The 14,630-nt window shown below is 54.0% G+C and overlaps 1 protein-coding gene and 1 pseudogene across 1 annotated transcript; one reads left to right on the top strand and one right to left on the bottom strand.

Annotated features, from left to right (window-relative positions):
• Positions 1-4,131: 4,131 nt before the first annotated feature.
• On the top strand, positions 4,132-5,137 carry LOC132321421 (olfactory receptor 14A16-like; annotated as a pseudogene).
• Positions 5,138-13,651: 8,514 nt separating this feature from the next.
• LOC132321506 (olfactory receptor 14C36-like) lies at positions 13,652-14,401 on the bottom strand. The gene has a single exon (XM_059835000.1). It carries the CDS (start codon positions 14,399-14,401, stop codon positions 13,652-13,654), a length of 750 nt encoding a protein of 249 aa, XP_059690983.1.
• Between the last annotated feature and the right edge of the window lie 229 nt (positions 14,402-14,630).

Raw genomic sequence — 14,630 nt, 5'->3', positions numbered from 1 at the left:
TCGGTGCTGGTGAGTCTGCACCTCGACTGCTGTGTTCAGTTTTGGGCCCGTCACTACAAGAAGGACATTGAGGTGCTGAAGCGTGTCCAACAAAGACCAATGAAGCTGATGAAGGGTCCAGAGAACAAGTGTTATGAGGAATGGCTAAGGGAACTAGAGAACAGGAGGCTCAGGGAGACCTTATCGCTCTCTACAACTACCTAAAAGGAGGTTGTAGTGAGGTGGGTGTTGGTCTCTTTTCCCAGGTAACAAGTGATAGGACAAGAGGAAACAGCCTCAAGTTGTGCCAGGGGAGCTTTAGATTGGATATTAGGAAAAATTTCTTCACCAAAAGGGTTATCAAGCTTAGGAACAGGCTGTGCAGGGAAGTGGTTAAGTCACCATCCCTGGGGTATTTCAAAGATGCGTAGATGTGGCGCTTAGGGACTTGGTTTAGTGGTGGACATGGTAGCGTCAGGTTAACGGTGGGACTCGGTGGTCTTAAAGGTCTTTTCCAACCTAAATGATTCTATGATTTTATGTTTCTACTTTTTTGCCCATCCCTCTGGCCTGTCTATGTCCTTTGGGATGGCAGCTGTGGACTGCAGTGTAGTTTCTGCTCTCCTCAATATAGTTGCATCTACAAATGCTATGAAAATGAACTCTCTCATCTCCTGCAGGTCATTAAAAACACATGAAACAGAGCAGGTAGCACGACAGACTCTTGCAGGACCCTTTTAGCTAGATGCCTCCAGGCAGAGTACCACACATTGACCTCATCCCTCTGAGCTCCACCATCCGACTGTTGTTTTAGCCATCTACTGACTCACCCACGCAGGCCATCATATCCTAACTTGGGCACAAGAATAATGTGGGAGATGATGCTGAAAACTTCACTGACTTCCAGGTTAAAAGACAACCACTGCTCTCCCCACGCCCAGCAATCCTGTCCTTTCATCACAGAAAGCAAAGAGGATGGCGAGACACACACTACCCTGAGTAAAACCAGTCACCTTCTTTTTCAGCCACCCAGAAATGGGATCTGAGTGAATGGACACACTCTGGGGCAGAGCCTTCTGTTTCACTGCTCATCTGTTGTGCATTTTTGAAAGGTGCGTGCCATGTTTGGGTGCTGCCAGTCATCAGAGAGTCCCCCCAGCCTCCATCACCCTCTAAAGATGATGGAGAGTGTCATCACTGTGAGATTGGCTTGCCCTCTCAGCTCCCTGGGATGCCGCCCCGCTTGTCCCATAGACTGGTAAGGGTTGCGTTTGCTCAGGTGACCCCTGACTTGATCCCCATCCACCACTGGCTGATCTCCTTCAGGGTCCTGCCCTGAGTCACAGAGGCCTGCGAGACCTTGCTGGGGAAGACTGAGGCAAAGAGGATAACAGAGAATCTCAGCTCTGTCTACACCTGCTCTTATGAAACTCAGCAGTGGCCACAGAGTACCTTGGTTTTCTTCTTCAACTGTTCCTGAAGTAGTAAACACTCATTATGGTGCCCTTTCTAGTTTCCTTTGAGTTGCGGTCTGGGTTATTGCAGAGCTTGGAGGATGCTGTCCTTGAAGACCAGCTGGACTGAGCTCTGCCATCAGGTCACAGCTCTGTCTCCCACAGTAACGGCTCCAGTTTGTCCTGTCCGTGGCCCTGGCTGAGGGCATTGCTGCACATCTGGGCTGAAGCACCACAGCTGTGGCATCAGGCAGGGTCATACTTGCCATAGGGGAACCTGTTATCAAGTGTCCAAGAGCCTGGGTGTGCAAAGGCTTTGCTTCAGAGGAGAGAGATGGCTTGGACAAAAGAATTCTGGATACCTTTCTATCCCTAGGACTACAAACCCAGAATGAAATGTCTGAATTCAGTCAACTGAAGACATGGCCCCAGCTTGCAGAAATTAGATCCTGTTCTGTCACCTTCCTGGTGTCCTGTCTAATGATGAAACAAACAAAACGTGATTCTCATGGCTGACTCTTTTCCTGATAGGAGAAATGTGAGTGCTGGAAAAAAGTGTCTCTCCCCAGCTGCGGGAGGGAACCTCAGTGATTGCTCCAGCCTGTTTCACAGCAGGTTCCCCTGGAGCCCCAGGGACCCCTGGGGGGAGCCCCGAGGGGCAGAGAAAGTGCCGCCTTGGGCTGCTCCTCTGCTGCTGAGCTGGGCCGGGCTCCTGGGATGGAGGGAGCTCACGGCAAGCGGGCATCACTGCCGAGAGACAGCTCTGCCCAGGAGCAGCTCCTCTGCAGAGCGCAGCAGGGCTGAGGGCACTGCCTGCAGGCACCGAGGGGAGAGGATCAAGGCAGAGAGAGGTTAAAGGCAGTCTGGGGTGGGAGGACAGAGGCGAGCTCACTGGAGGAGAAATCTTCACAGCCCTTGACACGGTAAGTCTCTGGGTGCAGGGCAATGCAGCTGCAGTTCATGGAGGGCTCTCGTAAAGCTGGCATGGTACCCAGGAATCTCACTCCTGTATAGAGGAGGAGGAGGTGCCCCAGAGCAGGGCTTCCCTGCTGCACCATCAGAGGGACAGGGCATGAGGGCTGCCTTCTGCCAGGGACGGCTGCAGGGTGTGAAGGTGGGTGTGCAGCCAGGGGTGCCCAGGGCTGTCCTTCCGAGCAGGGTCCCTGCACCCCCGGGGCTGGGTGCTGGGGCAGGGACTCTGCCGCCTGCCAGGGTCAGCACTCAGCCTGCCCGGGGAGCTCCCCACGGCGCTGTGGGGAGAAGCTGGGGGTGGAAGGAGAGACCAGTGCAATGGCAGGGTGCTTCTGCTGTTGAGAGGGTGCTGTGTGGGTCAGAGCTGCTCACAGCTCCACATCACTGCAGGATCTTCCCAGGAGACTTTTCAGGAAGCACAGCAAGGCAGGGGCTGCCTGAAAGGGAAGGATCCTGGTCTTTCAATCTTCTCCTCTGGGTTGTCTGGGTGGGCGATGGCACATAGGAATTAATCTCTCATTTCCGGAGGAGGCACTGAAATTCCAAGTCTGTTGCTCTTAGAGGTGAATAAAGCGGGGAGTATTGGAAATCACCATGCCGTGGTTACAGACAGCATCAGTGTCACTTTTCCAGCCTCGCCAGGGCTGGTCTGATGTTCCCCTCAGAGCCTGCACACCCAGAGATGCCCCTGGGCAGTGTCCTGCTGCAGGGAGGGCTCTGCAGGGCAGAGCTGAGCAGGCAGCGGGTGGGATGGGCTCTGTGAGCACTGCCAGGGAGGAGACACAGGGGACAGAGAACCAGCTCCTGGCAGGGACAGCTGCAGGCAGCAGAGACAGGGACGGGGTTGGGAGGACACTGCAAACAAGCACAGGGGGAGGGTGCGCTCAGGCAGCTCTCTTTCTGTGTTTCCCTGCAGATGTCTGCTGGGCACTGTCTGCGGGGCAATGAGCTGACTCTCTCTGTAGAACCTCCCATCGGAGGGACCCCCGAGTCTCTGCTTTGCCTGTCCTGCAGGGCTTGCAAGCTGCCCCCCAGAAAGGCGCAGCTCTGCTGTGGGATCCTCGGGAGTGCGGAGCCTTTCCTTGGGGGTCGGCACTCTCCTCGCAGAGTCAGTTGCTTCTCTCTGGGAGGGGTCGTGTCCTGCCATCTCCATCACACCTCCAGCTCTGGGCTGGGCTGGAGAAGAGTTTGCAGAGCTGTTCTTTGAAACAGGACTCCTCTGGTCTCATCAGAGTCCAGGTTTAGGGTTTTTTTAAAAGATTAATTTGTGTGTGAAGTCGTCTTCAAGGTGGCAAAATGAAAACACAGGGCAGATAGGAAAAGGACTGATGGACACTGCAGCCCTGTGAAAAAACACAGACAAAGTTATAAGAAAGTCATGCTGAGCCTCTCTTTCACAGCCCACGTCCTTCCCAGCCATGAGTGCAGATATTGAAATTTTCTATGAAAGATGGATTACATCTGACATCCCCTGTGAACATCGGAGCTGTCACAAAGCAGTTCCCATGTACCCACTGCAGCAGAGCAAAGCTGACTCCTCAGCAGCAGAAGGGCAGAGCTCCTGCTCCTCACAGCACACTCAGCCAGCACAAACTAGAGAATGGAAATGCATTCCAACTGGGGGGAGTTGCTATGAAAAATGGAGTGGCTTTTCTCAGAAAAATCTGTCCTAATTTTCTCCTGTCTTTTCCTTGTTTGGACAGAACCCCAGACCAAGAAACAGCAAATGTCCAACAGCAGCTCCATCACCCAGTTCCTCCTCCTGGCCTTCACAGACACGCGGGAGCTGCAGCTCTTGCACTTCTGCCTCTTCCTGGGCATCTACCTGGCTGCCCTCCTGGGCAATGGCCTCATCATCACCGCCATAGCCTGCGACCACCACCTCCACAGCCCCATGTACTTCTTCCTCCTCAACCTCTCCCTCCTTGACCTGGGCTCCATCTCCACCACTCTCCCCAAAGCCATGGCCAATTCCCTCTGGGACACCAGGGCCATTTCCTACTTGGGATGTGCTGCCCAAGTCTTTTTCTTTCTGTTCTTGATCGTAGGGGAGTATTGTCTTCTGACCATCATGGCCTATGACCGCTACATTGCCATCTGCAAACCCCTGCACTATGGGACCCTCCTGGGCAGCAGAGCTTGTGTCCACATGGCAGCAGCTGCCTGGGGCAGTGGGTTGCTCAATGCTGTGCTGCACACGGCCAATACATTTTCACTACCACCTTGTGAAGGCAATGCCTTGGACCAGTTCTTCTGTGAAATCCCACAGATCCTCAAGCTCTCCTGCTCAGACGCCTACCTCAGGGAAGTTGGGCTTCTTGTGGTTAGTGTTTCTTTTGCTTTTGGGTGCTTTGTTTTCATTGTGCTGTCCTATGTGCAGATCTTGAGGGCCGTGCTGAGGATCCCCTCTGAGCAGGGACGGCACAAAGCCTTTTCCACGTGCCTCCCTCACCTGGCTGTGGTCTCCCTGTTCCTCAGCACTGGCATATTTGCCTACCTGAAGCCCCCCTCCATCTCCTCCCCATCCCTGGACCTGGTGGTAGCAGTTCTGTACTCGGTGGTGCCTCCAGCAGTGAACCCCCTCATCTACAGCATGAGGAACGTGGAGCTGAAGGAGGCCCTAAGGAAACTGATGCAATGGACATTTCTCCATCAACAATAACCTGCCTCCCCTTCTCTGCGGAGTGCCCAGGGATTCTCTTAGCCCAGGACTGTGCTTTTTTCCCCTATGATAATCCTACCTGGCAGTAATTGCTGGGGTTCATACCACTGCTCTTGAGGCTTGGTCCTGTTGTGTCTGACCCTTTCACAAATATGTTGAACGCTGTGTCACGTCTGGCCTCTCTAATAGCATCTCTGAAATAAAAGGCAGTCTCCTGAGTGCAGTGCCTGACGGCTGAGCTTTCCTTGTAAAGCTCCAGCAAACAACACTCCAAAGGAATTGGACTTTTCAAAGTTTTCTCCTTCTGTTCTCACTGTGTTTGGGGACATAATCTCGAATCACACCTAGGACACTAAGAACTTGTCTGAAAACCACCTTCCTGGTGTCCAGAGGCACTGGAGGTGGTGCGTGAACTCCCAGTCCCCTTCCTCCGGCTGCCAGAGGTATGACAGGGCTGATAGCAGCTGTCAGTGCCTCTGGAAAGGAATGTGGAGGGCTCAGGAGAGGACAGGCACTCTCCATGTGCCCGGGGGTGGGCTGTGAATGGAGACTCAGAAGGTGAAACCCCCTCAGAGGTGCTGGGGAGCAGGGCTGGCAGGGAGCAGAGCGGGGCACTTTTCCATGTCTGCCCATAGACCCCAGCCCTGGGGAGGGGCCTTTCTTGCATGGCCAGCTCCGTCCTCCTGCTGGGCTCAGGGTACTGGGGCATGGCCAGCTCTGCCCAGCCTCTCACCTGGGCCAGACCCCCGGATCCCACAGCAGGGCTGTCTGCTGATGGTCCCATGGGACACGACGGAGGTTGTGCAGGGCAGGCAGTGGTGGGGGGCTGCACATAGGGGGCTGCTGGGGGAGCAGGCACAGAGGGCTGCTGTGTGGACTGTGTCGGGGGAGTGTTTCCCTGTCCTTTGATGCTCTCTGGTCCATGCAGCGCCTGCACTGTGGGGCTCTGGGACCATGTGGGGACCACTCAGCTGCAAAGGTCTCATCTTCTTGTCCCACAGTCCCCAGCTCGGTGTCAGCCAACGGGCACTGCCACGGGGCCTCTGTGCTGGGTGTAGGGTGTCTCCTCGTGCCCTGCTCTGAGCCCATGCAGGCACCTGCAGTGCATGTCTTTGCTTGTAGCTGGCCACCATGGCCCGCCTGCATGCTCCCAGGACATCCTGACCAGGCTGTCCTTGGAGATGGGTTGTGATGGTGGCTGAGGCGAGCAGCTCTGGTGCAGGCATGATCTGCAGTGCAGCACTCTAGCACTGTACAGGGTATAGAGTGTACAGGGGCTTTCCTGAACCAGGGACACCTCAGGGGAGTGGAGAGACCCATCAGAAGCCAGCAGCTAACGTGACAGCGGCCAACGAGACCTGGGTAGGGCCAGGAGCAAAGGTGGCCAAGCCCCCACATGTATAAAATAAAACCCTAGGGAGTGCCACGAGCAGGGCGGACAAATGGGGTGTGGTGCATCAGAAAGGGCATGGCGCAGCAGTTTACGGGGCAGTTCACGTGGAAGGGCATGCAGGAAGGGTGCTGTAACTCAGCCGGCTTGACCAGGGAGCCATGGTATCTCCCTGGCAGAACACCATGGCCTCTCTAAACTCTGCATCCACTGTGACTGATGAGTCTTTGCAGACAGAGCTCCATTGGGAACATGCTGGAAACATACCCTACCTTTCCTGGAACAAGCCTGTCAGGCAGACCAGACACATCATATGGAGGATTCCCTATCCTCTCTCCACCTGGCTGAACGCGGTCACTCAAGGGATAGGGGGAAACGGCGACAGGTTCCTGCCTGGCACAACAGACGCATCTCCTCCATCACTACCCCACCTTCCCAGGTGTCCTTGCACAACAGGTACGAGAATCTGCAAGTGGAACCCAACAATGATGAGGACGATGGTTCATCTAGGTTGGAGGTGTCCCCAAGGTTATATCAGACTACTCCCTGCGTCAAACCCCCTTCCATAAAGAGAAAAAGATGGGCCACTGTCATAGGAGACTCTGTCCTGAGGGGAACAGAAGGCCCAATGTGCAGACTGGACCCACTTCTTAGGGAAGTCTGCTGCCTCCCTAGGGTCTGCATTAAAGATATGATGAGAAAAATTCCTACCCTGGTACAGCTCTCACATTATTGTTCATTCTTTGTTTTTCATGTCAGCAGCGATGAATCACAGAATCACAGAATCACTAAGGTTGGAAAAGACCTGTAAGATGATCAGGTCCAACCACCACCCCAACACCACCATGCCCCTTAAACCATGTCCCGCAGTGCCACGTCCACAGGTTCCTTGAACCCCTCCAGTGCTGGTGACTCCATCACCTCCCTGGGCAGCCTGTTCCAATAAGTTGCAATAAGAAGCCCAAGGGCAATCAAGAGAGAATTCAGGGCCTTGGGACGACTGGTTACGGGATCAGGAGCACAAGCAGTGCTCTCCTCTGTCCTTCCAGTTGCAGGAAATGATGAAGAAAGAAACAGGACGAGCCAGCGGATCAATACCTGGCTCTGAGCCTGGTGTCACCAGCAGAATTTGGGGATTTTTGATCATGAGACGATCTACACAACACCAGGCCTGCTGGCAACAGATGGGGTACACCTGTCCCAGAAGAGGAAAAGAATCTTTGCCGAAGAGCTAGCAGGGCTCCTTGAAAGAGCTTTAAATTGGATTTGAAGGGGGAAAGGGATAAAACCAGGCTCACCAGAGATAAACCTGGGGGGGCACACCAATGTTTGAGGGCCGGCGTGCTAGCGAGGTCCTTCAGTCTGCTCCACGATGTGCTGAGTGCAATGGAGCACATCTGAAGTGTGTTTATACTAATGCGTGCAGCATGCAGAATAAACAAGAGGAACTAGAAGCTTTGGCCCAGTACAGTCGAGGGTGACCCCAACCTTCATGTCCCTTACCAGTCACTCTTTGTGTGTCAGTACTAGGTCCAGTAGAACACTTCTCCTTGTTGGCTCCTCCACCACCTGAGTCAAAAAGTTATCATCAATACACTGGGGGAACCTCCTGGACTGTACCTGCCTGGCTGTGTAGGCTTCCCAGCAGGTATCAGGGTGAGTGAAATCCCCCAGAACAGAGGCCTGTGATGGTGAGATGACTCTCAGCTCTCTGTAGAAGGCCTCATCATTTTCCCCACCCTGATCAGGTGGCCTGTAATCAACACCCACAACAGCATCTCTCATGTCAGCCTGCCCCTTAATCCTTACCCACAAGCTCTCAACTCGCTCTTCATCCACCCCCAGGGAGAGCTTGATACATTCCAGTTGCTCTCTCACATAAAGAGCAACTCCACCACCTCCCCTTGCTGGCCTATCTTTCCTAAAAAGAACACAGCCATCCATGACAGCGTTTCAGTCATGTGAGCTACCCCACCATGTCTCAGTCATTGCAATGAGATCATGGCCCTGCGACCGCACACAGATCTCCAATTCTTCGTGTTTATTCCCCGTGCTGCTCGTTCTGGGCGTCACCTCAAAGCACCAGGAGGAAAAGAAGGTTATGGGAAGTAGTCAACATGGATTCACCAAGAAAAGTCATGTCTGACCAATCTGATAGCCTCCTACGATGACATGTCTGGATGGATAGATGCAGGGAGGGCAGCGGACATTGTCTGCCTTGGCTTCAGCAAGGCTTTCGACACCGTCTCCCACATCATCCTCAGAGGCAAGCGTAGGAAGTGTGATGGAATGTACAGTGGGGTGGATTTGAAACTGGCTGATAGATAGAGCTCTGAGGGTTGTGATTAGTGGCCCAGAGTCTAGTTAGAGTTCTGTAACAAGTGGCGTTCCTCAGGGGTCAGTACTGGGTCCAGTCCTGTTCAATATATTCAGCAATGACCTGGATGAAGGGATAGAGTGTGCCCTCAGCAAGACTGCTGATGACACAAAACTGGGAGGAGTGGCGGACACAGAGGAAGGTTGAGCTGCCATTCAGCGTGACCTGGACAGGCTGGAGAGTTGGGCAGAGAGGAACCTGATGAAATTCAGCAAAGGCAAGTGTAGGGCACTGCACCGGGGGCGGAATAACCCCCTGCATCAGCACAGGTTAGGGGCTGAGCTGGTGGAGAGCAGCTCTGTGGAAAGGGACCTGGGAGTCCTGGGGGACAACAGGATGACCACGAGCCACCAATGTGCCCTTGTAGCCAAGAAGGCCAATGGTATCCTGGGCTGCATCCAGAAGAGTGTGGCTAGCAGGGTGAGGGAGGTTATCCTCCCCCTCTACTCTGCCCTGCTGAGGCCGCATCTGGAGTGCTGTGTCCAGTTCTGGGCTCCCCGGTTCAAGAAGGACAGGGAGCTGCTGGAGAGGGTCCAGCAAAGGGCTACGAAGATGATTAGGGGAGTGGAACAGCTTTCTTAGGAGGAAAGGCTGAGGGACTTGGGTCTTTCTAGTCTGGAGAAGAGAAGACTGAGGGGGATCTTATCAATGCTTAGAAATAGTTAAGGGGTGGGTGCCAGGAGGATGGGGCCAGTCTTTTTTCAGTGGTGCCCAGTGACAGGACAAGAGGTAATGGGCACAAACGTGGTCATAGGAAGTTCCATCTTAACATGAGGAGGAACTTCTTTCCTTTGAGGGTGTCAGAGCCCTGGAACAATCTGCCCAGAGAGGTTGCAGAGTCTCCTTCTCTGGAGATATTCAAAACTCACATGGAAGCATTCCTGTGCAACCTGCTGTAGGTGAACCTCCTCTGGTGGGGAGTTGGACTAGGTGATCTCCAGAGGTCCCTTGCAACCCCTCTCATTCTGTGATTCTGTGGAGGGCAGCAATGACAACTCACCAAGCAATGGGACATGTGGTTAGGAAAGCCAGAGCCTGCTGGCCCTTGAATCTGGGAAGGGCTGTTAAGGGCAACAAAAAAGGATTCTACAAGTACATCAACAGCAAAAATAAGGCAAGGGAAACCATGGGGCCACTGCTGAATAGGGCAGGGGTCCTGGTTGCATGGGACATGGAAAAGGCTGAGTCAGTGGTGCCCAGTGATAGGGCAAGAAACAATGGCACAATGTGAAACAAGGGAAATTCCACCCAAACTGAAGAAAGCACTTTAATATGGTGCGGGTGGTTGACCACTGGAGCAGGCTGCCCAGAGAAGTTGTGGAGTCTCCATCCATGGACGTATTGAAAACCCAGCGTGGCTCTGGGCAGCCTGCTCTAGCTGACCCCACTTGACCAGAGGAGGTGGACTAGAGGATCTCCAGAGGTGCCTTCCAACCTCAGCCACGCTGTGATTCGGTAATTCTGTGACAGCTGGCTGTGTTTCTGACTTCTCTGTGCTTGCCCTGTATTGGTTTGACTCCTGATGCCCATGGAGCAGTAACTCCTTTGAGGATGACCTTCAATTTGTGACCCTATGCACAGGCTTGACCAAGGGTTACAACTACCAGCAATGCTTCAACTCACAACCGTGTCTCCTGCCAGCAGCTCCAGTGTCCAGACGCTTTCTCAGTGAGGACTTGGGTCAGAAGGCACCTCTGGACGTCTCTAGCACCATGATCTGCTCTTAGCAGGGATGACATTGCAGTTACATTAGGTTGGTCAGTATTTTCTCTGGTTGAGTTTGTAAAATCTCTGGGGCCCTGGCCCACTGCTGATCCACCAGTATCGTCGGCTTTTGGGGTTGTTTTTTTTTTTCTCCTCCAACTATTTCTTTTCCTGATTCTGCTTCATGCTTTTCTGGCCCCAGCAAGATCCTCACACCTACTCTGAGAAAGGACAATCACAACCTACTCTCCAGTGCAGATTCAGCACCATGCCCTGAGACCTTGCAAGCAGGCTGTGGTGGCCAGCTCCAAGCAGAGACCCACACTGCGTGTCCCTGCACGGGCTCAGAGCAGGGCACGAGGAGACACCCTACACCCAGCGCAGAGGGGCTATGGCAGTGCCCATGGGCTGCAGCTGGGGCAGAGCCAGGGGCCATGGGGTGAGAAGAGGAGACCTCAGGTAGCTTGTCTGCACACCTGGGCAAGAGTCGTGCACCCAGCAGTGCTTCTGAGAGAGGATGGTGGCAGAGGAGGGGGCGCAGTTGGTTGGCGCTGGTCTGTATAGAACCCTAGAGAGTCCCCAGTCCCGCGAGCAGCAGCGAGTCCCTTCCCAAACAGGTGGAGCTGCTCTGACTGCAGAGGGGCTCCTGGGAGAGCTGGGGCTGGCACTGCCCACCCTGCACCTCCCACCCCAGAGTACGTCTTTCATCCCTGCAGTTGAGACAGTGAACAGTCAGGGAGCCCTGCCTGGCTGGGGCTTGGGGGTAATTCTGGGGTCACAAGAGGGTGGGAGGTTCCTGGAGCATCATGGCTCCTGTGTGCACTCCCAGCCCTGCCCTGGCACAGCCCCATAAGGCCGCCGTGAAGGCAGGGGCGGGGAAACATCCTGCGGCACAATCTCCACACAGCACTCAGTGCCCCATTCTCCTGCATCCCTCCTGCTTTGGCAGCCCCAGCTCCAAGCCCATGACCTGCTCTGGCCACGTCCCATATGGGGCTTCGCAGAGAGCCCTTGTCCAGTGTCTGCCAGGGTCTGGGTCTGCTTAGAGGCCGCTCCCCCAGTACAGGCACTGAGTCCAGCAGGAGGTAGGAGCTGGTCTCATTTCAAGGATCAGCCCTCGCTGGGGTCGTGGTGAATGGCCAGGGCTGGAAATGGCTGGTGTGAGGGGCTGGGGCTTGCCCAACTCTCCCGGGCCAGGTTCTTCTGTCTGTTCATGCACCAACAAGCGGGGCTGGGTCTCTGGAGTCAGGGACCCTGCCTGATGGCCTCACATGTGCATGGACTGCTCGACAGGGCCCCAGGATCTCCTCTGCATGCTCCCTCCCCCAGCGGGTCTCCCAGAAGCCCCCAGCCCTTCAGAGGACCTAGAAGAGGTCTCATCCTCCCTGCGGTCACAGCTGGATCCCAGTCCTCCAGCTGGACTCTGGCTGAGAAGCCTTGTCTGGGGGTGACATTGGGGTGGGGGAGCCTGTCTCAAGGACTTGTGCTGGGAACAAGGACTGAGGGACAGCAGCAAACTGACATGCCTCCTGGGGCAGTCTTCCTTCAGTGCAAGCTCAGAGACAGGGTCCCAGCCTCCCGTTTCACCAACAGGAGGAACAATGGCATTAAGGGATGGGGAATGGAGGAATCCAGTCCTTCTTCAGCCACTGCCCAGTGGCTGGGAGCCTGTGGATCATCAGGACAGCAAGGACATCTGCCTCTGCACCATGAGTATGCGTTAGTATACCCACACATTGTCCTGGTTTAGTTAAACCCTTGCATTCTTCTCTCAAAGGAGTTCCCAGGCCATGTCAGGTCCCATCTCATCAGTCCCCATCCCACTTCTCACCTACCCAGCCATCCCCCTGCTCCCCACGGGGCTCCGAGCTGGTGGTGCTGCTCTGCAGAGGGAGCGGGCTGTGCTGTTCAAGGCAAAAGGGTGACCCTACCCTGGCTTTGCTGCTCAGGGTTGGAAGCAGATCCAGCCAGACAGGGATGGCTGCTGCTCATTGCTCCCACCTGGGGTCTGTGGAGGTGGAAGGGACTTGGAAGGACTCTGGAGCATTTCCAAGGGCATTAGGTGAGTCCTGTTGTGCCTCTAGATGCACCTGGTGATACTTCCCAAAGGGTGACATGAATTGCTCTCCAGCCTCCCTTCCTCATGCCTGCTGGTTCCCCACTGCCTCCCCTGGGATTACAGAGTCCTCATTGGCCTGTGGATACTTGCATTTTCTACCTCACCTTTGGGGGATTCCTCCTTGGGTGATCTCGGGCTTTGTGGGTCTCTATTCATCTCCCACCCAAGGCATACGCTGCCCTTGGAAATACCCTGTGCTCCCAGATTCTCTTGCTGACCGATGGCTGTCTGCCATGCCATATGTGGTACAGCCCTGGGTATGTCCCTCAGTGACACTCACCATCCCCACTGTCACTAGACACACTCAGAGATCAGTTCAAAATCCATCCCTTGCTCTTTAAAAAGTCATATGTAACAAGGAGGTTTTTGCTCCCAAATCCATGGATCAATGGGCCCTTTTGAGTCTTGTTCTTTTTAACACCAGCTTCGGAAGACGAGCCAACCATGCAGGCAGCGTGCAGGGGAGATCCCATTTTATTATAGAGATACTGTGAGAGAGTCAGCTTCTGAGCCAGTGTTAACCATACCTTTCTATGGTTTCCAGGTGAGAGAGAGCACGTTCCTGCCTCAGATGCAGTGGGACAAATCCAAATAGTGATGCAGGAAATTGAAAGTGAGAAATAACAACAACAAAACCAGCAACAGAGTGAATAAACAAAACTCTAACACACTACGGGATGCACAGGGAATCATGTGTGACGAGAGAGGGCAGGTCTCAGCTGTTGAAAAATGTTGAAAACCATTTCGTCATGGCATCCTTGAGCTCCTGTTACACAGACCCTGGGTAACACAAACGTTGGATAGACATGTAATTACAAATGGCACAAATAATGACAATTCTTTATGGACAACATTGTGCAAAGTACGACAAAGCAAATAAACCCCAAACCCACAACCAAAGCCACCAAAAACTACAGAAGATGGGCTTGGCCTGTAACGAGTCACATTAGGAGTGATTTGCAGAAGATGATAATCAGTTTATTGCTTTTGAAAATCATCCAGTCATCAGTTTCCACACTGCATCCTTGAGCTCCTGGTTCCTCATGCTGTAGATGAGGGGGTTCACTGCTGGAGGCACCACCGAGTACAGAAACGACACCAGCAGGTTCAGGGATGGGGAGGAGATGGAGGGGGGCTTCAGGTAGGCAAACGTGCCCGTGCAAATTAAGAGGGAGACCACAGCCAGGTGAGGGAGGCACGTGGAAAAGGCTTTATGCGGTCCCTGCTCAGAGGGGATCCTCAGCACAGCCCTCAAGATCTGCACGTAGGACAGCACGATGAAAACAAAACAAAGAAAAGAAAAAAATAAAGTAAAAACAAGAAGCCCAACTTCCCTGAGGTAAGCATCTGAGCAGGAGAGATTTACAATCTGTGGGATTTCACAGAAGAACTGGTCCACAGCATTGCCTTGGCAGAGTGGTAGTGAAAATGTATTGGCCGTGTGCAGCACAGCATTGAGCAACCCACTGCCCCAGGCAGCTGCTGCCATGTGGACACAAGCTCTGCTGCCCAGGAGGGTCCCGTAGTGCAGGGGTTTGCAGATGGCAATGTAGCGGTCATAGGCCATGATGGTGAGAAGGTAAAACTCTGCTGAAATGAAAAAGACGAACAGAAAGAGCTGAGCACCACATCCTGCAAAGGATATGGCCCTGGTGTCCCAGAGGGAATTGGCCATGGCTTTGGGGACAGTGGTGGAGATGGAGCCCAGGTCGAGGAGGGAGAGGTTGAGGAGGAAGAAGTACATGGGGCTGTGGAGGTGGTGGTCACAGACTATGGCGGTGATGATGAGGCCATTGCCCAGGAGGGCAGCCAGGTAGATGCCCAGGAAGAGGCAGAAGTGCAAGAGCTGCAGCTCCCGCGTGTCTGCGAATGCCAGGAGGAGGAACTGGGTGATGGAGCTGCTGTTGGACATTGGCTATTTCTTAGTATGGGGCTCTGTCCACAAAAGGAAAAGACAGGAAGAATTAGGACAT

This window comes from Gavia stellata, unplaced genomic scaffold (assembly GCF_030936135.1).
Source record: "Gavia stellata isolate bGavSte3 unplaced genomic scaffold, bGavSte3.hap2 HAP2_SCAFFOLD_42, whole genome shotgun sequence".
Lineage (NCBI taxonomy): Eukaryota > Metazoa > Chordata > Aves > Gaviiformes > Gaviidae > Gavia > Gavia stellata.
Note: the sequence above shows the minus strand (reverse complement) of the source record. Positions and strands in the feature narration are given on the sequence as shown.

What these genes read in the sequence shown, in the direction of transcription:
- LOC132321506 (XM_059835000.1), bottom strand. Translation starts at nt 14,401, where the DNA reads ATGTACTTCTTCCTCCTCAACCTCTCCCTCCTCGACCTGGGCTCCATC.